This window comes from Jatropha curcas, chromosome 9 (assembly GCF_041381405.1).
Source record: "Jatropha curcas cultivar XTBG-Jc1 chromosome 9, XTBG_Jcur_1.0, whole genome shotgun sequence".
Taxonomy (NCBI): Eukaryota; Viridiplantae; Streptophyta; class Magnoliopsida; order Malpighiales; family Euphorbiaceae; genus Jatropha; species Jatropha curcas.
Window position 1 is genome coordinate 11,866,874 of NC_143159.1, and position 27,671 is coordinate 11,894,544.

Consider the following 27,671-nt stretch of genomic DNA (forward strand, 5'->3'; position numbering starts at 1 on the left):
TTTTTTTATTAAAACCACTAATTAATTTAGTGGACTCTTAACAACACACTATTTTCCTATGTACTTTTTGCTGACTAATTGTCGCATCCTATAGTTGCACTAAAACCACCAAACGAATTGTGTGTTTTAGTGAAAAAGCAAATTGACAACTTAAAATTTTCATTTTGTATTGAAACCACCAATTAGATTGATGGTCTCAATACAAAATAAAAATTATTGTTTATTCATATAACTATTTTTTGTTGGCTGCTTGTTAGTACGAGTTACTTTTTCTATTGCATTGAAACCACCAACTCAATTGGTGGTTTTAGTGCAACACTCTCTCTCTATGTCAAGACGAACATTAGATTGATAAATAATTTTAAATGGCTTAAGATTGGGAAATAATTTTATGAAGAGCATTATTTTTGTGAAAAGTCCAAGGTAAAGTTGGAATAAAATAATTAATGTTATTTTAATTTTTTAATATTCTGATTGGTATAAATAGATTCAAAATCTAGAATGCATTTTATAAATGAATTTTTCATTACTAAAATACTCTTAATATAATAATTTTAGAAGGTTAGGAGCATGAAGAGTTTTGTAATAAATTTTTTGGTTGTTTAAGTTTGTAGAATTCATTTGGAAATTCCACTTTATTTTTGTATAATTTGGTTTTTTTTTTTTTGACTGAAATTTGGTTTAATTATATTCAAGTCTATAAAATTAAATTTGTAGAATTGAATTCTTCATTTTTCTTGTCACACCAAATATAAAAATTTGAATTTATAAATGAATTTCATAAATTCATTCGTTACAAACAAATGATAAATGTATTGTCTAAAAAAAAAAGTCATAAAAAACTATCAAATTTAACAAAATGTACGGAGTATTATATCAAAGTACATATTGCTGGAAAGGGGAGCAAACAAAGTAAAATTCGTGAAGGATGGTTAGCTGCCTCAAACCAGCGTCTTACTTATTTGGATTCTGGTTGAAGGTGTACTGTTATACTAGCCTCAAATATTAAATTAGTCAAAATCATGTTTCAAAATTTGATCTTGGGTGCTTCAGGTTCACTATTTTGACTCTGCAAGCTGTCAAGGACAGAAAAATTTATTTGACATCCTCAACGTGCCTGATTACGATTGCAATTATGTTTGCAAGACGAGGACTAATGCAGGAGGTCGAAAATTTGATCAGATAGAAAGTTGATAATTTTTTTTAATTTAAAATTTAACTTGAGCATTTGAAAAAGGAAAATGAAAAATGGCAAAAAAAAAAAATAATAATAATAATGAATCAACTACATAACATGGCATAAATCTACTTATCATTTTGTAAGACATTTCGATTAGGTCCCACCATTGTGGCACCTAATTTTATACCTAATTGGGTCTAACTTTGCATATTTAAAGCAAAGATTTCTTGAAAGAAAAAATGAAAAGAAACTATACCAATTTAGGCTTAACGGTCATATCATATGATCCACTCGTATGGGCTGCAAGTGGGCCCAAGTTTAGCAAATGGAAATTCGCTAAACGATAAATACGTTCTATTGACAAATAATTATGATATTTAATAAAATAATTTTATAAATTAAAGCGTTTAACCAAAAAAAATTTTGAGAGCAGCGATGAACTTTTCTAACTAGATGAAGTAACTATAAAATACCTGAAAAAACTCAAACCCAAAAGTACAACTTATTTTTGGTTGAGCATTTGATTGTCGTTTCTTCAAATCAACTTCTCAATGTATCCATAGATGTGGCAAAAGCAGGAACGAGAGGTTAGAAAGGTCCCCATTGGTAACATGCACCGCAACTCATGACCACTCAAAATTATTCAAATTATCTTGCTATGCAAATTATTACTATGATATGATGACCCACCACAAAAAAACACATGGAGTGGAAAAAGAAACAAATAGAAAAGATTTTTGTAACTCAAGTCACAATGATCACAGTCTATCATTCGAAATTTGAAAAAGTTGTGCTCTAGTTGTTATGATATTAAGTTTTCATTTTTGAATTTCCTTCGCCTTTTAAGAAAAATAAATTATTTTATTAATGTTGTATTTCAAAAGAGAATTTTACTTTTACAATTTTTTTCAAATTCATAAAAAAACCTTAATGGATTGAAATAATACTGCGGACTATACAATAGAATAGCTCTTTTCTTAATTCATTAAATTAGTAAAAACTCTTTTAATCGAAAGGAAAAATCACAATAAAAATAGCTTGTTCCGTAGCTCATAATAGATAGGCCGAAATACAATTTTAGTTTTTCCCCTCCTTTTCAGAAAAGAAAAAATAAAAATAAAAATAAAAATAAAAACAAATATACCAATAAAGAAGGAAAAACCAAAAACAAAAAAAAAAAAATCAAATCAAATCATTATGTCACAGCATTACAATCTGTACCGCGAAGCAGCAGAAAATAAACTAAATGGAAAATTAGAAATACAGAAGAAGGGGGTGGGGGCTTCATTAATGCAGTAGCGGTTCCCGCGAGGGAAACTCGGATCAAACAACGCGCCTCTTTCATCTCCTTTTTTGTTTTTGATTTTGGAAGGAAATTGAATCCCTCCTTTTGTTTTTATTGCAAAAGGAAAAGAAAGGAAACGAACGGAAAGTTATGGAGGCAGCCATGGGATTGTTGAGAAGAATCCATCCAAGGCAAACGGAGACCGCTCTTTCCGCTCTCCTCAGCCTCCTTCCTCACCACTCCTCCGATCTCCTCTCTCAAGTCGATCAGCCGCTCCAGGTATTTTTTTTTTTACATTTTTAAACTACATTTTTTTTTTGTTGGGGATATGGTCTGTTAATTGGTGCCTAGGCTGTATGTTTGGTTCAATTGTTTTCTATTTGTCTTTTTTCATTTAGGTTTTGTCATTATTTATGTTTGTTTGGTTGCTGAGAAAATGGAGAAAATGTGAAGAAGATAGGACTTGGTGGAAAATTTTGAAACTGCTTTAATGTGCTCGTGTAAGTTCAGAAGAAAGGAGAGCTAATATGCGTAGAAATTTGGAGAAGGAAAAATTTTATGAAAACTATTAATTCAGTTTAACTAAGAAGGTAAAATGAAGTTGGCAGAAAGAATTTTCATTTGTGAAATCTTGATTTTGGAAAAAAAATCGTACAGAATTGGATCCATTTTCTTATACTGGATCTTAACATGGAAAAAAAAAAATAGTCCAATTGGAAGATTGCATTCAGTCTCAAAACTATAGTTGTCTTCCTGAGAAATATTGAGGATTGAAACCTCCAATTTCACTCCTTTTCAGTTTATAGACACTCTAAGAAATGATAAATTTGAATTCTTATCTATTTCCTTCAATGAATGATTTACTTCGTGTTCTTGGAGAGTATGTTCTGGTGATACAAACTTAGGACTCTCCATACCTCAAAAAGACAATGATATGAATTAGTTTTACTATTTATAGTGCTTTAAGTATGGTGTTTGGTTTTCTATTGAGAAACACTATATACACAATCTGCAATGAGTACAGAGATTATGTTCTGTACTTGTAATGTGTTTGTATAATCTCAAATATATTAAGGCATGAAACTTTTGGAAGCAGGTGTTATGTGATGTGGACAGTGGAAAGGAGTTCATATTGTGTGAATACAACAGAGATGCTGACTCTTACAGGTAAGCACTTTACCATTCTTATAATTGTACCAGGATAGATTAATAATGTAATATGCCTAAGAGGAGGTAACCTTAACTGATTATGTTGTCGTTTTAGAGATGATCTTTCATGAATTCATAGATGTGTGTATAGGATTTGTGAATATTTGCTGCTTCAAGGACTTCTGTTGCTGGAAATCATGGAAAGCACTGTTGGATTTTTAACAAAAGAAGCAATTATTACGCACTAGTGCTTTGCAATTTGCATGACCGTAACTTTTGCACATATACTTTATGGTTTACACCATGCGCGCGCGTGTATGTAGTTTATTTTGCTGATATTTAAGTATACTTGTGAAGTTGGTACTGGTTTTGCTGGTGTCATTTGTATGGCATATGTTTTCCCATGTTATAGGGCCATAATTTCAAGTTGTATCGCATCACAGGGCATTGATTCTTTTGGGGTGTGTTTGTGATCCATGCTTATGCTTGTGTATGTATTTGTGTTCTCGAATTGAAATCAACCTTAAGTTTCGATCAGTTTCGCTTTTCTTCTTGTAGATCACCTTGGTCAAATAAATATCATCCTCCGCTGGAAGATGCACTCTATCCATCTATAGCGTTGAGGAAACTGGAATTGGAAGCAAATGAAGTCTTTTCCGTCTATCGTGACCAGTGAGGTCCTTTACTTACCTCGTCTTTAGTTAATTTTTTGTTTTTTCCAGTTGCAATTTTCATATAGAAGAGTTTCTAACTATAGAACTTCTTTTGACTTGTTCTTTTTCAATCGATTTTGTAGTTAACACAATAATTTAGTGTAGAGGAAAATCCTATATATGCCTTTTCTGACTGTTGCCAGTTTTCATTGTTTGATCTTGGAATAAAAATATGTGCTCTTTCCTTTTCACTCAAATGTTTTTCAAATGGATGCTCCTACTTTTCCCAGTGAAGTTTTTTCTGTGTCTGTTATATATTCAATGCTGCCAAAAGGTTTAGCAGTCTGATCAACTAGTAAGCTGGTAGGTATTATGAAGGTGGCATCTCATCTGTTTACATGTGGGAAGATGATAATGAAGGTTTGGTGGCATGCTTTTTGATTAAGAAAGGTGAGCATTTCTTCCTAAATTAGCACTCAGAAAACAAAGTTTAATGTCTCTGACCGGATTGCCACTACTTTGAGGATTAAGATGGCTCAAAGACTGGGCATGGCAGAAGGGGTTATCTGCAAGAGGGAGCATGGGATGCCATTCATGTTATTGAGGTAAGCTCCTAGCAGGGGCTAGAATACATGAGATGCCCCACCTTCCTTCGTGTTCTTTCCAAAATTTCTTTATATGTAACCGTATTGCTCATTATTCTCCTATGCCTGCAACTTTTTTTGTTGGTTAGGTGGGGCAACAGGAGGAAGGAATAACTCGTTATTGTTTGACAAGTACTATTATGCTGTCTTTAACTACAGATGATGAGTCATCTGGCACATTCAGTCTCTCAGGTTCTCTTAGACGACAGGTAATTTATCTATCATATCTTGTCTCCTTACTTCATTCCTCTCCTCTCTCAGCTTAGAAGAGAGAGGTTTTCCTTTCAAGTGTTGATCAATTGATGAAACTCTTTCCGAACAAGTTGTGTGGAGAAAATATTTTTGAGAAATGACACTTTTCCTGATAATGGGAAATTCATATTTTGCTATTGAGTGCTAACAACTCCTTTGGATGGTTGGGTTAATAGACGTTAGATTTTTGGGAGAGGTTTGTTTTTTTTTTCCCCTTGTGATAAACAGGATTCATTATGCCTCTGGTGTGTGAACTTTGTATCCATTGGATGGTTGAGTCTTGCCTTTTTTTACCCATTAAATTTTGATGAGCTTGAGGTGATGGATAGAAGTTACCCATTCATTCCTCGTAAGCAATAGACTTTGGCATGTTCCAGGTGGAGTTTATTTTCTCAATTACAAATGATGGGTCACGAAGTGTCTTGTTCTTCATGAAAACTGAATATTGCTTCCTACTTTAATGGGCACTATTACAATCAGTTGTTTGCATCGCTGATTGTGTGAACTTAGGAGTGTCAGCTCATATGCAAGTTCTATAGTGTCCTCCACAATACCCATGGTATGTAATAGATGATTCATGAACTTAGGAGTGTCAGCTCATATGCGAGTTCTATAGTGTCCTCCACAATACCCATGGTATGTAATAGATGATTCATGGGAAATGATTTAAAATGCATAAGAAAGCTATATTTTGAGTAAATTCCAACTTTGTGGTAAAGTAGCAATGCGTCCTTTTATAATTTCAAGTAATTGCAGCTATCCTTTTGTATGGAGGTGGATTTGTATGTGCATGTGCCCATGTACATTGCTTTTAATTCAACTCAGCAGTTGATTTGCCATTGTCTTCTGTAGATGAACATGGACCTCTCAACTGCAGAAGGTCATCTTTGTAACATGGGAAGGATGATAGAAGAAATGGAGGGTAAGCTGAGGAACTCATTAGATCAGGTATGTTGCTCCTACCATTAACTTCATTAACTTGTGAAATTACTGTACAGTGAGTTATCCAACTAGTTACCAGTTCTGGTCATTGGCACTGTAGCATATTGGTCAAGTACTTCATAGAGCATGGCCTGAAGGCCGTGTTTGGCCTGCCAGAACTGGAAAGGGAATGCAAATCTTGGACTATAGTATGATTTTTTTCTATTGGCTTGGTTCGCAAGAACATTGATTTTTTTTTTTTTTTTTTTATGTTTTAATAACTCTAAATTTTATTGAAATAATGTACACTTTTTGGCAAAATTCATAATCTAAACAATGCATTTTTTAGTTGAGAAATAAACCTGCAATAGGATTCTTTGAACTTAGATATCCATTTCCTTTCCCATTCCCATTCCCATTCCAATTTGAAGATGAACCATACAAATCCCAAATTTTCCCGTTCTTCAGGATGTCAAGTTGACATATTTGGAGCCTCAGTAATTGAACCATCTTATTACAGGTTTATTTTGGGAAGACTAAAGAGATGGTTTGCACTTTACGACCACCATCTGAAGTCGTGATGAGACTAACGAACAGCTGATCATAAGGCCGATGGTAACTGAAGATAAATTCGTTCTATCTCGATAACTTGCATTACAGTGTGATTTGTGGAGGATATATGTAGATTTCTCATCTCTTTCACCTTTACTTGAATCATCATGTAAACTTTGTGCGGAGTTTGTCGTTTCATTGTAAACCGAGTTTGTTCCTTTTGCACAGGAGACTGATCCTTTTTGTGTTTTTGCCAAGACATCATTTGGATCAGTTTTCATGTACTGTTTCTCTATTTGAAACATTGTTGGATATACGGTTGGGTTGAGTTAGATTTTGAACAATTTCAATTTGGGGTTCTGCATCGGTTTACTTGGACTTTTCTGAGTTTTAACTGGTTTCCTTGGTGTCTGGTAAAATTAAGATTATTCACGACGCTTAAAGCATCTTGAATACAACCATGAATTGTGGCTGATATGTTTTAATAAATAGAAATTGTGGATGGTGATATGACTCGATGTGTATTAGTAAATGTTATATTTTAAAAATGGTTCTCTAATACATGAAGAGGAAATCACTTTCAGGGTAAGAAAAAATTTGAGCGAAAATAAAAGAAAAGGCATAAAGGATAAAAATAGAAAGTGTGATAAACAATGTCTCTTTTTTTTTTACACATCAGACTCTCTGAAAATAGAGAGTGATAAATAAAGTATTTTTTTTCCTTTTTGATACATCAGATTGTAGAAGATTTTTGTTTTTAACTTTTTAATTTTTTAAATTTGGAAAATAAATTAACGTAATCAACAGTTATATTGAAGATGCCCTTAGATTTCATTTGATGGGGTCTTTTGGAAGTTTTTGAAGGTAAGAAAAGATTAAATTATTAGATTGAGAAGAAAGTTAAAGGTACTTCTATGGTTTTTTGAGGGTTAAAAACCTTTAAATTTCGTCAGATCTCAACTTACCAAATTTTGAAGTTGAGAAAGGTTTAAATTTGTTGCTTTTCATCAAATTTAATTTAAAAAGAATTATCTTAATATTCATAAATACATATTTTCTTAAAAACAAGGTTTAATCAATTTATATATTTATAACTTTTATGGGAGTCTTTTTGTAATCTCTTGTATTATCTTACTTTTAAATACTTTCAAATTTAATAATATAATCCTATAATCATCTCCAAAAAAAAAAAAAAAAATCCTATTAAACATTGATTTACTTTCCTTTCAAATTATTAAAAACTTCATTATCATGTGGCGTGATATTAAGTTTTATGATCAATGCACATGATATTTGAAAAAAATAAGAACAAAAAATATCTATACTTAAAAATAATAAAAATATTTAAAATGGAAAAAGAAAATCAGAAGCCCAAAACTAAAAGCTCTCAACCAGAACCAAACCCCAAACCAAGGCTTTTGAATTTCCATGTCTACGCCTTTTGCTGCAAAATCTGATCCAAAATCTAATTGATCTCCATCCATACAAATGGAAAAATAAAGAGTACCAAGTTATGTGATAAAAAGAATTAGGTGAACTCATCATATCCGATGATAAATGGCATCTCAAAAAAATCTTCGAATGCAAATACAAATGCAATTTGGAATTGCAGAGCATATAATGATAAGGTCATCCCAAAAGGCCAAAACCAATCACCAATCCCTAATATTAGCAATATTTAAAGCCAAAATCTATATGGGCTGCTACGATAATAAGAGCATCTTTGAAGTATTGGATACATCTTATGAAAATGATCAAGTTTTCTTGATATCAAGTTCTTCACTACCATACGCTGCTGCTTCTTCCTCTGCTGAATGTGCGTGTGCGTCTCCCACACTATCCTCTTCTGTCTCCCTGTCATCACTATCCTCATCTACAATGGTGGTAAGGCACTTTAGATAAATCCAAATTAAAATAACATATTGAATATTCCACTCCAGTCCAGTAGATATAACATGGCTATACGTGCAAATCATAAGCACTTACCATCATTTGAGCTGGCAGCTGCCCTGACCAAGCCTTCACGAACACTCGTAGCCTGAAATAAGGAGAAACAAGTGGCAATAATATAGTGTGTGTCCAGGAATTATTAGAGAAGTGAAAACATCAAAACATCTTCAAGATGATTCCGCTACTTACTGAGAAGTCAAAATCAAATTCCATACCAGGCGGTGCTCGAACTAACACCAAAGGAAAAAAAGGTAAAGGTTGTTAGTCCAAGGATCATTCAAGAATACATGATAATTTGAGTTGAGACTCACGTCTCTTTGCAACTTACTCTTCTTCTTGGACTCATTTACCCCAATCAACAGTTAAAAACACAGGAGGTTTTCCCTTCTGTTTCAGCAATCTGCTCCACCATTTTCTTTCTGCCCTCTTCACAAGGTAGCAGATATTTCTCAAACCAATATTAGCCTTGCTCTCTTGCAAATCTCGTAAAGTCATAATGGTACCCTCCATATGAACTAAACAATGCACATGAAAGACCGAGTGCAGAAATGCAATAAGAAAGAAACTTACTCCACATTAACCTTGTCTAAAAGATCAAGCTCAACTTCATAAGGTATCTTATCAACTCCACTGGTCGCAGAGAAGGAAAATTTTCCTTCAGGCTCCAGTTTAAGTTTCACATCCTGTGCGTCAGGCAGCTCAGCAGTGATCAACAGCTTATCAGACATCTGGGCCCATTTCATAGAAGGATGTCGACTGAAAATCGGATGTTCAACAGAAGTTTTAAATACAAAGACAAAAAAAAAAAAAAATATATATATATATATATATATATATATATATATATATATATAGCACAGAGACTGATCAGCAGTATCAGATTAAATGTTTCAATATCCTATACATGGTTAAAGAGCACGATGACATTGAAGAAAATAGAAAAAAGCAACATTTCTCTTATTGTTTATAAGAGAAACAAAGTCATTAAGTTTGCCAAGCAGCTGTTTCACTAGAATCAACACTCATCCTACTGAAGCTTCATATCATCTAAAACTCCTCCACATCTATGGTTGAAGGTTCAATTTAACAACTTACATGAAAGAATATTTATGAATTTGTGCCCAATCTTAACAAAACAAGGATTTAACATCACTGTTTGTGTTCCAAATTTTTCTTTTTCAAACATAAAGGTGAGTTGCGAGAAGTTAGAAACATGAAGGCAGGAAAGAAAGGATGCCATGGAGTTGGACTATAATAGTTAGCTGGGTGTAGCAATGACATTTTGATATAGGTACGCAAACAAAATCAGAGATGTACAATACCAAGAAACCTATTACTGATGGGTAACAATCCTGTTACTTGTGAAATATCTTGAATCCTGCCTTGCGTTCTTAAATTCCAAACGATTCCATCTCTATTTACGTTAGTTACTACATGATGCAATAAAATTATTCACAAACTATGCATGTACAGTCAAATGTTCAACACTCAGCCTCAGAAAATAGCATTTACTCAATAACATGAAAAACAGGACCTACAGCCGTTGCATGTGCTACCGAATAGGTAAAACATAGGATGACAATTTACGGGCTAAGTATATGAGTAACAGTTATAATTTCTCGTCAACCGTTAATTTTGCAACATTCAAATCCAAGAATGAACAACAAACATTATTTGCATATAAATCATATGCCATTATAAAGAATTACAAGAACCAAAAGCAAAAATTGGACAAAAAATCTTATGGCTCTCATCTCATGCCAACAAGAGATGTCGCAAAGAGGAATGCTATTTGATCCATACAATTGGACTCGCATGAATCAAAGGAATTAATGTGCATTGCAAATCACCACTCACGCTCTCTTTTCATTTCCTTTGGTTACCAACCATGGGTGTTGATGATCAGTGTACTTTCCTTTTATTCATGTGACTATAATTTGTCACAATGGCAATAACATATATTGGTGGGTAAAAAAAAAGTAGCATCACTCCGTTGCAAAAAAAAAAAAAAAAAAAAAAAAAAAAAGTCTAAAGTCAGCTCTGCGCAAAATTTTTCACAAATTTTCACTCTCTAAAACCTCGTTGCTTCTCTTTCTTTCTTCCATTTTCTCAGCAACCAAATGGAAAACAAGGGAAACTAAAACCAAAAACCCTAGTCCTCTGTTTGGTTACAAAGAAATCAGCGGGAAAACCGAAAAAGAAAACGTAAATTAAACACGAACAAGCAACCTGAACACAAAAACACGATAATAGCCTTTAGACATCTACTATTAGTACACTCCAGCTTCCATTTTGTTTTTTCACAACATTTCGTCTCTAACAAAATATATGTATTAAAAAATACAAATGAAGCATATTTCTTTTCTTTTCTCTCATTCCGAGTAACCAAAGATAAAAACGAAAAAGAAAAAGGAAAAAAAAAAAACTCCATAGCACAACAAGATTTAGGGTTTGACTCTTGAAGCAGAAGTTCTAAGGCAATCAACCGAAATGTAAAAGAAAAAAGGACAAAAGTATCACGACAGAGAAAACCTCATTTTAGCGTCCCTGAACTTGCTTCGCAGTCGCTGCAGAGAAGAAAGACGAGAGAATGTGTATACAGCTATACTACAGCACAAAAAGATTTTTGGCGTTGAATATTATATTCTTCTTTATTGAGAGGTCAAAGGGAAATGTAGTGGGTCTGGATGCTTCCTTTTCAAGTACCGGTAGCCACGTGGCTTTTTAGGGGTGGATATAATTTGGTCCAAACCAAAAAAACTGAAACGAACCGATTGGTTCAGTTTTGCAAGTTATTGCTTTGGTTTCGGATTTTATAGAAAAATGAAGATTTTTTGGGTTGAAGGCAAAATTGAAAATCTAAAATCCTAATGCTTTGATTGGTGTAATTGTATTCAAATATGAAATTCATTTGTGAATAAATTTTTATAATTTATATGATTAATTTAAAATATATAATTCAATTGACTTCTATGTAATCATGTATGAAATAAATTTATAATTAAGTTTATAATTGAAAATTTATTTACTTTTGTTTCCTAAAATATTTTTGAAATAGTAATTTCACAAAAATAAATAATAAATACCAATTATCTTTATATTTTTATTAAAATAAATATATAAAACAAAATTAATATTAATAAAATTATTGTATTTAATGTAGTGATAAATGTATATTTAATTTGAATATCTCTGCCAATAAAAAAAATGCTAAAAATATTGTCACGACCCATTTCCGTGGGCCGGACCGGCACTAGGGCCCAGGTAAGCTTAAGGCCCCCGAGGCCCGTAGTAAGCCTAAATCTCAATTAACACATAGTATCTAACCAGGGCCTATTCACAATAAATTATAATCACATTATGGGCTTACTGGCTCACCTGCAGCTAATTACATAATATTTAATTTATAGTGTAGTGCTAACAATAAATCCAATAGTAATACACAACCCTATAACTGCGGAGTTCAATAATAATCTGATAATAGAGTAACTTATACATCCAAAATTAGACAACAGAAATGTAAAGTTTACATTTATAACTCTGCGGAGAAGATTGCAGAGCTTCAGTCGAATCAGCTGCTTCCTAGTACCTGGGAGGTTTGGAGAGAAGGGGGTGAGTTTTACAACTCAGTGAATAATAATAAATAATACACACCACATACAGTCAAGCAAAATGCACCCTAGTATACTGAATGAACACACAACAGTCAATCATATGACATTACATCAGCACCTACAAACAATATCACCTTCAAATAATCACATCACGTGGAAATTAGTCAGTGGAGTCACCGAACCCCCGATGAGCCGTCCTCCCACATGGCTCATCCTCTCACATGTGCACCAGGGAGCCGATCCCCCATACTGGCCGACCGGTCTAATCCTCACTTGACCAGCCCTCTCATTGTTTTTCCATTATCTCTTTTCTTTTCCATACCAACAGGAGGCAACCCGGTCGTCTCCATCAAATCTAGATCATCAGGCGCTCACAACAGGAGGCCACCCTGCGGGCTGCGATCAAATCTAGATTATCCGGTGCGCCCAATAAAGAAGCCAACCTGTGGTTAACAGTAACGGTAACGGTAGGTGCACACGGGGGCGCCGATCTCCCATTTACCCGGCTAACAGAAACAGAATCAGGATCCATATAACAGAATCAGAATATAACAGAAATCAGAATCAGGATCCGTATAACAGAAACAGTCTCACAAACCCATGGTGACCCACTTCATCCCAATTCCACACAAACAAGGCACAGTATATGCACAGCACAAGTAATCAAACAATTCTTTCAACGTATTACACCAATTTCATCCAAATGCACAATTATATATAAGTATAATTATAATGATCGTAACATAATATATATGAGAAAATACTTGTAATATATTGTAAATATGTAAATAAAAATATAATGTTTATGAATAAATGTTATGCAAATGCAGTGTTGATATAAATTATTTATTATTACTCACAGTGATGGAGAGCGAAATTCTAGCTTTGATGTTGTCCTGGAGGAGCACTAGATGGACCCGGGCGATCTAAGCAAAGTAAGAATGACACAAAAAGAATAACTCTATCAGACAAAATATTTCTTTACCCTTCTAATAATTTTATTTTATATTCTAAATTTTTCTACGTAATTTAATCTCGATATTTAATTTCTTTTCTGTAATAAATTTTTATTTCTCTATCTAACTCTATTTCATTTATTTTCTTCTAAAATCTATTTTATTTCCTACCGAAATCTATTTTAATTTCCACCGAAATTTATTTTATTTTTTTACTGAAATTTATTTTATTTTCTACCGAAATTTCGACAGCATCTCCCCTAAAAATTGGACTATCCACCTATTAAAATATCAACAATTTATTTAATAATTCCAAACCACACAGCCCATCCGTCGGGCATTCAATCAATGCAATTTTTCCCGTCCTCCATCCAAATAGTAATATCAAAATTACATTCAACCTTAACATCAACCTACATCCATAATTTATAAATTAAAATTACATACAATATAATCTACCTTCAATCCACACTTAAATTCCATAAATTTTATTATTACCAAAATTTCCTAATAAATTATTTAATACTGAATTTAATTTTAACTAACTATTATTTTTATTAATCAATAATTACTTCATATTAATTAATCAATAACTATTTTGAATTCATTTTAAACTAACTAAACAACTAAAATTACTAACTAAATATTTTATTTATCAATAAATTAATACTATTTAAATTAATTACTCAAGATTACTAAAATCAATTACTAAAATCAAGTTAATCAACTAAAATTGTTAGAATTAAACTAACTAAAATGACTAAATTTAATTAACTATCATTAATAAAATTAAATTAACGAAAATGTAGTTAAATTAATTTATACCCCAAATATAATTTTTTTTTTTGTCGAATTTTTGCTAGATCGGAAATTTGCTCGTGTTGGATCGGAGCTACGCACGCCAGAAGTGGTCCGATCCGACTGACAGTGGCAAGGGAAGGCGAAGGTGGCACGATCTGGTGGTGTTTCTGCGACAGGGAGCTGCAGCGGTGGCTGGGTGATCTGGCAGAGGGCGGAGGTGCGGCTGGCGGTGAGGCTTGAAGCTGGTGCTGCTGCTGTAGGCGCGACAGACCTGGCAGAGGGCCGACTGTGGCGCGCGGAGGAGCTACGGGACGTGCTGGCGCGCGATGGAGGCGGTGCGACTGCAACTGGCGCGCGGTGGTGATCGGCCGACGTTGCTGGAGTTGCTGGCAGTGACGCAGACACAGTTGCAGGGAAGAAGAAAGGGAAAGAAAGAAAGAAAAAGGAAAGAAAGAAAGAAAGAAAGAAGAAGAAGAAGAAGAAGAAGAAGAAGAGAGGGAGGAGGAGGCGCGGTGGCTGTGTTGGTGGAGTGGAGGTGGGGCGCTGGTGAGGATGAGAAGTAGAGGTGCAGCGCTGGAGATAAAAAGAAAAGAAATAGATGTTTCTAGATGGTTTGGGTCGAACCGGTTCGATTCGGTTCGATTCGACCCAAATCTTTGATTTTCAATTGGTTTTCGGCTTTTTCAATCGGTTTTCGATTCGATTTCTCACAGTGTTCGCAATAAAATATTAAAATAAATTTCCAAGCTGTCGGTTTATTAAATTTAATTGGAAAATCTTTGAAAATAAAAATTCGGGTTGTTTCAGTCTTCCCCCCTTTAAAAAAAATTCGTCCTCGAATTTTCTAAGTGACAAGAAACAAGGATGCAACAGTTGTTTACGACAATAGTGGCTGTACTTCTCACATAATGCTGCAACTGCTAAAAGTTATGACATTCATATTAAGTATTCTTATGAGCAGTTAGATATCTACCTTATCACCATAGTTAATTTAAACTTGAGTTGTACTATATCTACAAGTCATCAAATCAAGTAAAATATTCATAACCCAAGGCACAGATTTGACTCTAGTAGCCACCGTTATGCATAAGAATGTAAGTTCCACATAGCCTCTGCTCAAGTGAGGATTATTAATCTCGTTAGCTATATATCATGTGACCTACATTGATGTATCGTCATTTATTCTCTCACTAGCTATCATAGGCAATGATCATCACTCCATAAGAAACTCATATACCAACCCAGTATTTAATCTTACTGATATAAGAATCAGCATACTCAATCCAATTTACTACTATCTCAAGTTGGACTCCTTATTTTAAAATTCAAAACCTATAGGCTGACTCATCCATTTTCCATCAATTCCAATTCCATATATTTGCCCTCATAATCATTGAAGTTGTTCATAATTAAATAAGATGATGGCTGCCAAATCAAGAAAGTTTTCGATTCTTATCAAATTCTGCCATTAAGTACTATGTGATCATTTCCAATTAAAGAGAACAAATTCTTGCCACTACTACAAGCTTATTTCAAACAAAATCATGACACTTCTCTAGCTAATTGCTATCAACTGATAGGAGATCTTGGCTTCTATCCCAAGCACATCACCTATTTAACAACTTAACCATTTTCCAACGAAAGATATACAATCTCTTTTCAAATCCTACTAATAAGAATCCCCTAAAAACAAGTAGCACATCAACTATAAAGAGAATTTAAATTCACCATCAAATCCCTATTTTAGTTTTTAACTTCTCTATTCCTCTTTCCAATTTGTCATACCATACCATTTCTTAACTAACTGTGACAAGAATTTATGCAACTAGCCAAGTTAGCTGTTGTCATGCCAGATAATTCTTCATTTATTTTCTAGAATTTGTAATCGCCAATCTATGATACTCACTTCCATAAAGAGATCCAGCCTACAATCAAGATGTAAAATTCTCCAAACCGTAGTTTATATTCAATTTATCTATTTCATCTATCCTTAATCAATCTTTTAGAACTAAGTTAACGTATTTAGAAATCAAGAATCCTAAACAAGTAGTGCCCTTTTTTTTTTTGCTCAAGCTAAGTAAGAGATTAAGGATGTTAAAACCTATAATCCAACTCCTAATTAAACTATGTCCTTTGTTTTATGCCGATGAATATTCAAATAATAATATCATTAGGTTATTCTTTTATTCTTTTTTTTTTTTTTTCCAAGTCTATCTTAATGTCTATCACCTGCAAAATTTGTAAAATTTATATCTCATACGATGTAGGAATATTTTCAACCTTAATTATGTTCTCTCTATGTTCTTTACTCTAAATAAGGTTAATACCTCATTGAATTCTTCAAAATGGACCTAACAAATTAAGTAGTCTCTTAAGCCACAAGATATGTCACATCAGCCATTTATAACACAATAATATTCATTCAATCATAATTGCCACCAATTACTAAGAACTTCAGAATAGCTTTACATTGACTCCAATAATATCTTAATGACTCTCATCCTAATTGATATCTCAATAATTCCATGAGCAATTTTCATTTATTAATGATCTGATCGACACCCATGAGTTAGCATTCCAATAATCTTAAACCATACCGTTATCACATCCAATAATCCTATAGTTTATATTTTCAGTTTTCAAATACTACCATGTATTCTCCTCGCTAAAATTGTTAAACTATCCCAAATTCACCTATTTATTCTTATACCAAGTTTCACTGTTCCAAACAAATAGTAAATTCAAACTTAGCTAGCTTACTAATGAAATAAAATAATTTAATTACATCCATGTTCTACTAAGGACATAAATATAACTAACCTTCTTTATCCAATAAAACAAGTATCTTGCACGAATTGCACTAATTAATAGAAAGTCCTTATGTTTATATGCTTTCCACAAACAAGTTACATGTATTCACATTCATTGTCATCTTAAGCTAAGTCCCATGATCTTTTATCAACTCTTATTCCCAGTTATTACTATTAATAACACTTATCACACTATATTTATAAGCTCAATGTGTGGATTCAATTAATATAACTCATAAAACTATTTTCTAACCAAATGCCATCAAGTTACAGAAGTGAGAATTTTCTTATCTCTTTCTCTCAAGTAGAAAGTCTTTCTTAATATCCATATAATAACAGGACTAGATCCATCCTAACTCATCTAATTCATTAGTATAACATCAATTCAATAATTGGACAGTTATCTCTCCATGTCCGATGTCATTCATCAATACACTTAATCATCATAGCCCACTATTTACATAATTTCCTTATAGAGTCGTTTCTCGGATCATAGAATCTCCTATTAAACAAAAATCATTGTTTGTAATTTATATACCATCGAGTGTGCAACAACTATTTTAAACATCAAATGACTAAATACCATTAGCTTTAATTCTTATTTATACCATATTAAACCATAAGATGCCACAATCCACACAATATCCATCACTAAATACATAAAGATTAGAGTACTTTATCTCTTACTAAGAATCACAATTTACGTTTCTTATAACCACAATAATTTATATTATTCCCTATATTCACACACCAAAGAAATAGTTGCTAAATACAATAATACACTTTACTCTACCAAGTAGTTATTACTCATAAATAAAACTCACTTCATATAGTAATTCCACCAATATTATTTATTATGAAAAATACTCATCACCAATTATTATAGCAAATCACACCAAATCCTTCAATATTCAAACCTTATAAAAATCATGTATATCCATTCCATCTAGAAAAATACCCATCTCAATAATTATAAGCAATTCTACTAACCAACATCATGTAAATTTCATCAAATACATATACTAATTCAATACTCTAGTTAAATGGATTCTAATGTCCTCAAATTCAAATCATTTAGTTCTCTTATTAAATAATTAGCAACTCATTCTCAATTCCGCAGGCACACGTATACAAACATTCATGCAGTCTTCAATATATATATTCCATATTCAACACGTATTAAATAAAAATAATATACTTTCATCATTTAACTTTAACTTATTAATCATATATAACTTATCTTCTTACCTACTTAAATTATATATGAATATTATTTAATCCATAGAAAGATTTTTTTGCTTAAACCATCCCTTAGCATCAGTAACTAAATCACATTTCTAAAGAACAAGGATACAGATTTTAATCATTAAACAACTTGACTTTATCCTAGCTGCGAATAACGCTGAATGGGAAGCAAGGAAAACTATGTCAAGACATGACAGGAATTACTCCGCAGTTACTTCTAAACTTATAAACCTATGCTCTGATACCACCTTTGTCACGACCCATTTCCGTGGGCCGGACCGGCACTAGGGCCCAGGTAAGCTTAAGGCCCCCGAGGCCCGTAGTAAGCCTAAATCTCAATTAACACATAGTATCTAACCAGGGCCTATTCACAATAAATTATAATCACATTATGGGCTTACTGGCTCACCTGCAGCTAATTACATAATATTTAATTTATAGTGTAGTGCTAACAATAAATCCAATAGTAATACACAACCCTATAACTGCGGAGTTCAATAATAATCTGATAATAGAGTAACTTATACATCCAAAATTAGACAACAGAAATGTAAAGTTTACATTTATAACTCTGCGGAGAAGATTGCAGAGCTTCAGTCGAATCAGCTGCTTCCTAGTACCTGGGAGGTTTGGAGAGAAGGGGGTGAGTTTTACAACTCAGTGAATAATAATAAATAATACACACCACATACAGTCAAGCAAAATGCACCCTAGTATACTGAATGAACACACAACAGTCAATCATATGACATTACATCAGCACCTACAAACAATATCACCTTCAAATAATCACATCACGTGGAAATTAGTCAGTGGAGTCACCGAACCCCCGATGAGCCGTCCTCCCACATGGCTCATCCTCCACATGTGCACCAGGGAGTCGATCCCCCATACTGGCCGACCGGTCTAATCCTCACTTGACCAGCCCTCTCATTGTTTTTCCATTATCTCTTTTCTTTTCCATACCAACAGGAGGCAACCCGGTCGTCTCCATCAAATCTAGATCATCAGGCGCTCACAACAGGAGGCCACCCTGCGGGCTGCGATCAAATCTAGATTATCCGGTGCGCCCAATAAAGAAGCCAACCTGTGGTTAACAGTAACGGTAACGGTAGGTGCACACGGGGGCGCCGATCTCCCATTTACCCGGCTAACAGAAACAGAATCAGGATCCATATAACAGAATCAGAATATAACAGAAATCAGAATCAGGATCCGTATAACAGAAACAGTCTCACAAACCCATGGTGACCCACTTCATCCCAATTCCACACAAACAAGGCACAGTATATGCACAGCACAAGTAATCAAACAATTCTTTCAACGTATTACACCAATTTCATCCAAATGCACAATTATATATAAGTATAATTATAATGATCGTAACATAATATATATGAGAAAATACTTGTAATATATTGTAAATATGTAAATAAAAATATAATGTTTATGAATAAATGTTATGCAAATGCAGTGTTGATATACATTATTTATTATTACTCACAGTGATGGAGAGCGAAATTCTAGCTTTGATGTTGTCCTGGAGGAGCACTAGATGGACCCGGGCGATCTAAGCAAAGTAAGAATGACACAAAAAGAATAACTCTATCAGACAAAATATTTCTTTACCCTTCTAATAATTTTATTTTATATTCTAAATTTTTCTACGTAATTTAATCTCGATATTTAATTTCTTTTCTGTAATAAATTTTATTTCTCTATCTAACTCTATTTCATTTATTTTCTTCTAAAATCTATTTTATTTCCTACCGAAATCTATTTTAATTTCCACCGAAATTTATTTTATTTTTTTACTGAAATTTATTTTATTTTCTACCGAAATTTCGACAGCATCTCCCCTAAAAATTGGACTATCCACCTGTTAAAATATCAACAATTTATTTAATAATTCCAAACCACACAGCCCATCCGTCGGGCATTCAATCAATGCAATTTTTCCCGTCCTCCATCCAAATAGTAATATCAAAATTACATTCAACCTTAACATCAACCTACATCCATAATTTATAAATTAAAATTACATACAATATAATCTACCTTCAATCCACACTTAAATTCCATAAATTTTATTATTACCAAAATTTCCTAATAAATTATTTAATACTGAATTTAATTTTAACTAACTATTATTTTTATTAATCAATAATTACTTCATATTAATTAATCAATAACTATTTTGAATTCATTTTAAACTAACTAAACAACTAAAATTACTAACTAAATATTTTATTTATCAATAAATTAATACTATTTAAATTAATTACTCAAGATTACTAAAATCAATTACTAAAATCAAGTTAATCAACTAAAATTGTTAGAATTAAACTAACTAAAATGACTAAATTTAATTAACTATCATTAATAAAATTAAATTAACGAAAATGTAGTTAAATTAATTTATACCCCAAATATAATTTTTTTTTTTGTCGAATTTTTGCTAGATCGGAAATTTGCTCGTGTTGGATCGGAGCTACGCACGCCAGAAGTGGTCCGATCCGACTGACAGTGGCAAGGGAAGGCGAAGGTGGCACGATCTGGTGGTGTTTCTGCGACAGGGAGCTGCAGCGGTGGCTGGGTGATCTGGCAGAGGGCGGAGGTGCGGCTGGCGGTGAGGCTTGAAGCTGGTGCTGCTGCTGTAGGCGCGACAGACCTGGCAGAGGGCCGACTGTGGCGCGCGGAGGAGCTACGGGACGTGCTGGCGCGCGATGGAGGCGGTGCGACTGCAACTGGCGCGCGGTGGTGATCGGCCGACGTTGCTGGAGTTGCTGGCAGTGACGCAGACACAGTTGCAGGGAAGAAGAAAGGGAAAGAAAGAAAGAAAAAGGAAAGAAAGAAAGAAAGAAAGAAGAAGAAGAAGAAGAAGAAGAAGAAGAGAGGGAGGAGGAGGCGCGGTGGCTGTGTTGGTGGAGTGGAGGTGGGGCGCTGGTGAGGATGAGAAGTAGAGGTGCAGCGCTGGAGATAAAAAGAAAAGAAATAGATGTTTCTAGATGGTTTGGGTCGAACCGGTTCGATTCGGTTCGATTCGACCCAAATCTTTGATTTTCAATTGGTTTTCGGCTTTTTCAATCGGTTTTCGATTCGATTTCTCACAGTGTTCGCAATAAAATATTAAAATAAATTTCCAAGCTGTCGGTTTATTAAATTTAATTGGAAAATCTTTGAAAATAAAAATTCGGGTTGTTTCAGTCTTCCCCCCTTTAAAAAAAATTCGTCCTTGAATTTTCTAAGTGACAAGAAACAAGGATGCAACAGTTGTTTACGACAATAGTGGCTGTACTTCTCACATAATGCTGCAACTGCTAAAAGTTATGACATTCATATTAAGTATTCTTATGAGCAGTTAGATATCTACCTTATCACCATAGTTAATTTAAACTTGAGTTGTACTATATCTACAAGTCATCAAATCAAGTAAAATATTCATAACCCAAGGCACAGATTTGACTCTAGTAGCCACCGTTATGCATAAGAATGTAAGTTCCACATAGCCTCTGCTCAAGTGAGGATTATTAATCTCGTTAGCTATATATCATGTGACCTACATTGATGTATCGTCATTTATTCTCTCACTAGCTATCATAGGCAATGATCATCACTCCATAAGAAACTCATATACCAACCCAGTATTTAATCTTACTGATATAAGAATCAGCATACTCAATCCAATTTACTACTATCTCAAGTTGGACTCCTTATTTTAAAATTCAAAACCTATAGGCTGACTCATCCATTTTCCATCAATTCCAATTCCATATATTTGCCCTCATAATCATTGAAGTTGTTCATAATTAAATAAGATGATGGCTGCCAAATCAAGAAAGTTTTCGATTCTTATCAAATTCTGCCATTAAGTACTATGTGATCATTTCCAATTAAAGAGAACAAATTCTTGCCACTACTACAAGCTTATTTCAAACAAAATCATGACACTTCTCTAGCTAATTGCTATCAACTGATAGGAGATCTTGGCTTCTATCCCAAGCACATCACCTATTTAACAACTTAACCATTTTCCAACGAAAGATATACAATCTCTTTTCAAATCCTACTAATAAGAATCCCCTAAAAACAAGTAGCACATCAACTATAAAGAGAATTTAAATTCACCATCAAATCCCTATTTTAGTTTTTAACTTCTCTATTCCTCTTTCCAATTTGTCATACCATACCATTTCTTAACTAACTGTGACAAGAATTTATGCAACTAGCCAAGTTAGCTGTTGTCATGCCAGATAATTCTTCATTTATTTTCTAGAATTTGTAATCGCCAATCTATGATACTCACTTCCATAAAGAGATCCAGCCTACAATCAAGATGTAAAATTCTCCAAACCGTAGTTTATATTCAATTTATCTATTTCATCTATCCTTAATCAATCTTTTAGAACTAAGTTAACGTATTTAGAAATCAAGAATCCTAAACAAGTAGTGCCCTTTTTTTTTTTGCTCAAGCTAAGTAAGAGATTAAGGATGTTAAAACCTATAATCCAACTCCTAATTAAACTATGTCCTTTGTTTTATGCCGATGAATATTCAAATAATAATATCATTAGGTTATTCTTTTATTCTTTTTTTTTTTTTTTCCAAGTCTATCTTAATGTCTATCACCTGCAAAATTTGTAAAATTTATATCTCATACGATGTAGGAATATTTTCAACCTTAATTATGTTCTCTCTATGTTCTTTACTCTAAATAAGGTTAATACCTCATTGAATTCTTCAAAATGGACCTAACAAATTAAGTAGTCTCTTAAGCCACAAGATATGTCACATCAGCCATTTATAACACAATAATATTCATTCAATCATAATTGCCACCAATTACTAAGAACTTCAGAATAGCTTTACATTGACTCCAATAATATCTTAATGACTCTCATCCTAATTGATATCTCAATAATTCCATGAGCAATTTTCATTTATTAATGATCTGATCGACACCCATGAGTTAGCATTCCAATAATCTTAAACCATACCGTTATCACATCCAATAATCCTATAGTTTATATTTTCAGTTTTCAAATACTACCATGTATTCTCCTCGCTAAAATTGTTAAACTATCCCAAATTCACCTATTTATTCTTATACCAAGTTTCACTGTTCCAAACAAATAGTAAATTCAAACTTAGCTAGCTTACTAATGAAATAAAATAATTTAATTACATCCATGTTCTACTAAGGACATAAATATAACTAACCTTCTTTATCCAATAAAACAAGTATCTTGCACGAATTGCACTAATTAATAGAAAGTCCTTATGTTTATATGCTTTCCACAAACAAGTTACATGTATTCACATTCATTGTCATCTTAAGCTAAGTCCCATGATCTTTTATCAACTCTTATTCCCAGTTATTACTATTAATAACACTTATCACACTATATTTATAAGCTCAATGTGTGGATTCAATTAATATAACTCATAAAACTATTTTCTAACCAAATGCCATCAAGTTACAGAAGTGAGAATTTTCTTATCTCTTTCTCTCAAGTAGAAAGTCTTTCTTAATATCCATATAATAACAGGACTAGATCCATCCTAACTCATCTAATTCATTAGTATAACATCAATTCAATAATTGGACAGTTATCTCTCCATGTCCGATGTCATTCATCAATACACTTAATCATCATAGCCCACTATTTACATAATTTCCTTATAGAGTCGTTTCTCGGATCATAGAATCTCCTATTAAACAAAAATCATTGTTTGTAATTTATATACCATCGAGTGTGCAACAACTATTTTAAACATCAAATGACTAAATACCATTAGCTTTAATTCTTATTTATACCATATTAAACCATAAGATGCCACAATCCACACAATATCCATCACTAAATACATAAAGATTAGAGTACTTTATCTCTTACTAAGAATCACAATTTACGTTTCTTATAACCACAATAATTTATATTATTCCCTATATTCACACACCAAAGAAATAGTTGCTAAATACAATAATACACTTTACTCTACCAAGTAGTCATTACTCATAAATAAAACTCACTTCATATAGTAATTCCACCAATATTATTTATTATGAAAAATACTCATCACCAATTATTATAGCAAATCACACCAAATCCTTCAATATTCAAACCTTATAAAAATCATGTATATCCATTCCATCTAGAAAAATACCCATCTCAATAATTATAAGCAATTCTACTAACCAACATCATGTAAATTTCATCAAATACATATACTAATTCAATACTCTAGTTAAATGGATTCTAATGTCCTCAAATTCAAATCATTTAGTTCTCTTATTAAATAATTAGCAACTCATTCTCAATTCCGCAGGCACACGTATACAAACATTCATGCAGTCTTCAATATATATATTCCATATTCAACACGTATTAAATAAAAATAATATACTTTCATCATTTAACTTTAACTTATTAATCATATATAACTTATCTTCTTACCTACTTAAATTATATATGAATATTATTTAATCCATAGAAAGATTTTTTTGCTTAAACCATCCCTTAGCATCAGTAACTAAATCACATTTCTAAAGAACAAGGATACAGATTTTAATCATTAAACAACTTGACTTTATCCTAGCTGCGAATAACGCTGAATGGGAAGCAAGGAAAACTATGTCAAGACATGACAGGAATTACTCCGCAGTTACTTCTAAACTTATAAACCTATGCTCTGATACCACCTTTGTCACGACCCATTTCCGTGGGCCGGACCGGCACTAGGGCCCAGGTAAGCTTAAGGCCCCCGAGGCCCGTAGTAAGCCTAAATCTCAATTAACACATAGTATCTAACCAGGGCCTATTCACAATAAATTATAATCACATTATGGGCTTACTGGCTCACCTGCAGCTAATTACATAATATTTAATTTATAGTGTAGTGCTAACAATAAATCCAATAGTAATACACAACCCTATAACTGCGGAGTTCAATAATAATCTGATAATAGAGTAACTTATACATCCAAAATTAGACAACAGAAATGTAAAGTTTACATTTATAACTCTGCGGAGAAGATTGCAGAGCTTCAGTCGAATCAGCTGCTTCCTAGTACCTGGGAGGTTTGGAGAGAAGGGGGTGAGTTTTACAACTCAGTGAATAATAATAAATAATACACACCACATACAGTCAAGCAAAATGCACCCTAGTATACTGAATGAACACACAACAGTCAATCATATGACATTACATCAGCACCTACAAACAATATCACCTTCAAATAATCACATCACGTGGAAATTAGTCAGTGGAGTCACCGAACCCCCGATGAGCCGTCCTCCCACATGGCTCATCCTCCACATGTGCACCAGGGAGTCGATCCCCCATACTGGCCGACCGGTCTAATCCTCACTTGACCAGCCCTCTCATTGTTTTTCCATTATCTCTTTTCTTTTCCATACCAACAGGAGGCAACCCGGTCGTCTCCATCAAATCTAGATCATCAGGCGCTCACAACAGGAGGCCACCCTGCGGGCTGCGATCAAATCTAGATTATCCGGTGCGCCCAATAAAGAAGCCAACCTGTGGTTAACAGTAACGGTAACGGTAGGTGCACACGGGGGCGCCGATCTCCCATTTACCCGGCTAACAGAAACAGAATCAGGATCCATATAACAGAATCAGAATATAACAGAAATCAGAATCAGGATCCGTATAACAGAAACAGTCTCACAAACCCATGGTGACCCACTTCATCCCAATTCCACACAAACAAGGCACAGTATATGCACAGCACAAGTAATCAAACAATTCTTTCAACGTATTACACCAATTTCATCCAAATGCACAATTATATATAAGTATAATTATAATGATCGTAACATAATATATATGAGAAAATACTTGTAATATATTGTAAATATGTAAATAAAAATATAATGTTTATGAATAAATGTTATGCAAATGCAGTGTTGATATACATTATTTATTATTACTCACAGTGATGGAGAGCGAAATTCTAGCTTTGATGTTGTCCTGGAGGAGCACTAGATGGACCCGGGCGATCTAAGCAAAGTAAGAATGACACAAAAAGAATAACTCTATCAGACAAAATATTTCTTTACCCTTCTAATAATTTTATTTTATATTCTAAATTTTTCTACGTAATTTAATCTCGATATTTAATTTCTTTTCTGTAATAAATTTTTATTTCTCTATCTAACTCTATTTCATTTATTTTCTTCTAAAATCTATTTTATTTCCTACCGAAATCTATTTTAATTTCCACCGAAATTTATTTTATTTTTTTACTGAAATTTATTTTATTTTCTACCGAAATTTCGACAGCATCTCCCCTAAAAATTGGACTATCCACCTGTTAAAATATCAACAATTTATTTAATAATTCCAAACCACACAGCCCATCCGTCGGGCATTCAATCAATGCAATTTTTCCCGTCCTCCATCCAAATAGTAATATCAAAATTACATTCAACCTTAACATCAACCTACATCCATAATTTATAAATTAAAATTACATACAATATAATCTACCTTCAATCCACACTTAAATTCCATAAATTTTATTATTACCAAAATTTCCTAATAAATTATTTAATACTGAATTTAATTTTAACTAACTATTATTTTTATTAATCAATAATTACTTCATATTAATTAATCAATAACTATTTTGAATTCATTTTAAACTAACTAAACAACTAAAATTACTAACTAAATATTTTATTTATCAATAAATTAATACTATTTAAATTAATTACTCAAGATTACTAAAATCAATTACTAAAATCAAGTTAATCAACTAAAATTGTTAGAATTAAACTAACTAAAATGACTAAATTTAATTAACTATCATTAATAAAATTAAATTAACGAAAATGTAGTTAAATTAATTTATACCCCAAATATAATTTTTTTTTTTGTCGAATTTTTGCTAGATCGGAAATTTGCTCGTGTTGGATCGGAGCTACGCACGCCAGAAGTGGTCCGATCCGACTGACAGTGGCAAGGGAAGGCGAAGGTGGCACGATCTGGTGGTGTTTCTGCGACAGGGAGCTGCAGCGGTGGCTGGGTGATCTGGCAGAGGGCGGAGGTGCGGCTGGCGGTGAGGCTTGAAGCTGGTGCTGCTGCTGTAGGCGCGACAGACCTGGCAGAGGGCCGACTGTGGCGCGCGGAGGAGCTACGGGACGTGCTGGCGCGCGATGGAGGCGGTGCGACTGCAACTGGCGCGCGGTGGTGATCGGCCGACGTTGCTGGAGTTGCTGGCAGTGACGCAGACACAGTTGCAGGGAAGAAGAAAGGGAAAGAAAGAAAGAAAAAGGAAAGAAAGAAAGAAAGAAAGAAGAAGAAGAAGAAGAAGAAGAAGAAGAGAGGGAGGAGGAGGCGCGGTGGCTGTGTTGGTGGAGTGGAGGTGGGGCGCTGGTGAGGATGAGAAGTAGAGGTGCAGCGCTGGAGATAAAAAGAAAAGAAATAGATGTTTCTAGATGGTTTGGGTCGAACCGGTTCGATTCGGTTCGATTCGACCCAAATCTTTGATTTTCAATTGGTTTTCGGCTTTTTCAATCGGTTTTCGATTCGATTTCTCACAGTGTTCGCAATAAAATATTAAAATAAATTTCCAAGCTGTCGGTTTATTAAATTTAATTGGAAAATCTTTGAAAATAAAAATTCGGGTTGTT

General features: G+C 33.4%; 2 protein-coding genes and 3 long non-coding RNA genes across 5 annotated transcripts; 1 reads left to right on the top strand and 4 right to left on the bottom strand.

Moving 5' to 3' along the window:
* The first annotated feature begins 2,438 nt into the window (after positions 1-2,438).
* CPB (Subunits of heterodimeric actin filament capping protein Capz superfamily) lies at positions 2,439-6,986 on the top strand. The gene is made up of 8 exons (XM_089726511.1): positions 2,439-2,744; positions 3,562-3,632; positions 4,173-4,286; positions 4,635-4,717; positions 4,799-4,872; positions 5,001-5,120; positions 6,016-6,111; positions 6,605-6,986. The coding sequence occupies exons 1-8, from the start codon at positions 2,616-2,618 to the stop codon at positions 6,683-6,685; spliced, it is 768 nt and encodes a 255-aa protein (XP_089582637.1). The 5' UTR covers positions 2,439-2,615; the 3' UTR covers positions 6,686-6,986.
* Positions 6,987-8,147: 1,161 nt separating this feature from the next.
* Positions 8,148-11,234, bottom strand: LOC105643886 (uncharacterized). Its single transcript, XM_089725541.1, has 5 exons — positions 11,119-11,234; positions 8,915-9,342; positions 8,776-8,816; positions 8,623-8,674; positions 8,148-8,509 (listed from the first exon to the last, which is right to left on the bottom strand). Exons 2-5 carry the CDS (start codon positions 8,930-8,932, stop codon positions 8,315-8,317), a joined length of 306 nt encoding a protein of 101 aa, XP_089581667.1. The 5' UTR covers positions 8,933-9,342; positions 11,119-11,234; the 3' UTR covers positions 8,148-8,314.
* A 688-nt stretch (positions 11,235-11,922) lies between these two features.
* On the bottom strand, positions 11,923-14,517 carry LOC149493642 (uncharacterized). Its single transcript, XR_016322733.1, has 3 exons — positions 13,982-14,517; positions 13,061-13,126; positions 11,923-12,175 (listed from the first exon to the last, which is right to left on the bottom strand). It is a non-coding gene; the product is annotated as an uncharacterized LOC149493642 (long non-coding RNA).
* Positions 14,518-18,379: 3,862 nt separating this feature from the next.
* Positions 18,380-20,972, bottom strand: LOC149493643 (uncharacterized). Its single transcript, XR_016322731.1, has 3 exons — positions 20,437-20,972; positions 19,517-19,582; positions 18,380-18,632 (listed from the first exon to the last, which is right to left on the bottom strand). It is a non-coding gene; the product is annotated as an uncharacterized LOC149493643 (long non-coding RNA).
* A 3,862-nt stretch (positions 20,973-24,834) lies between these two features.
* LOC149493644 (uncharacterized) lies at positions 24,835-27,428 on the bottom strand. The gene is made up of 3 exons (XR_016322393.1): positions 26,893-27,428; positions 25,972-26,037; positions 24,835-25,087 (listed from the first exon to the last, which is right to left on the bottom strand). It is a non-coding gene; the product is annotated as an uncharacterized LOC149493644 (long non-coding RNA).
* Between the last annotated feature and the right edge of the window lie 243 nt (positions 27,429-27,671).

Excerpts from the sequence above, each read along its gene's own strand:
- LOC105643886 (XM_089725541.1), bottom strand. Across the intron at positions 8,675-8,775 it reads AATTTGATTTTGACTTCTCA|GCTACGAGTGTTCGTGAAGG; the intron begins GTAAGTAGCGGA and ends TCCTTATTTCAG. Across the intron at positions 8,510-8,622 it reads AGCTGCCAGCTCAAATGATG|ATGAGGATAGTGATGACAGG; the intron begins GTAAGTGCTTAT and ends CCACCATTGTAG.
- CPB (XM_089726511.1), top strand. The coding sequence starts at position 2,616 with ATGGAGGCAGCCATGGGATTGTTGAGAAGAATCCATCCAAGGCAAACG. Across the intron at positions 4,287-4,634 it reads TTTTCCGTCTATCGTGACCA|GTATTATGAAGGTGGCATCT; the intron begins GTGAGGTCCTTT and ends GTAAGCTGGTAG. Across the intron at positions 4,873-5,000 it reads ATGCCATTCATGTTATTGAG|GTGGGGCAACAGGAGGAAGG; the intron begins GTAAGCTCCTAG and ends TTTGTTGGTTAG.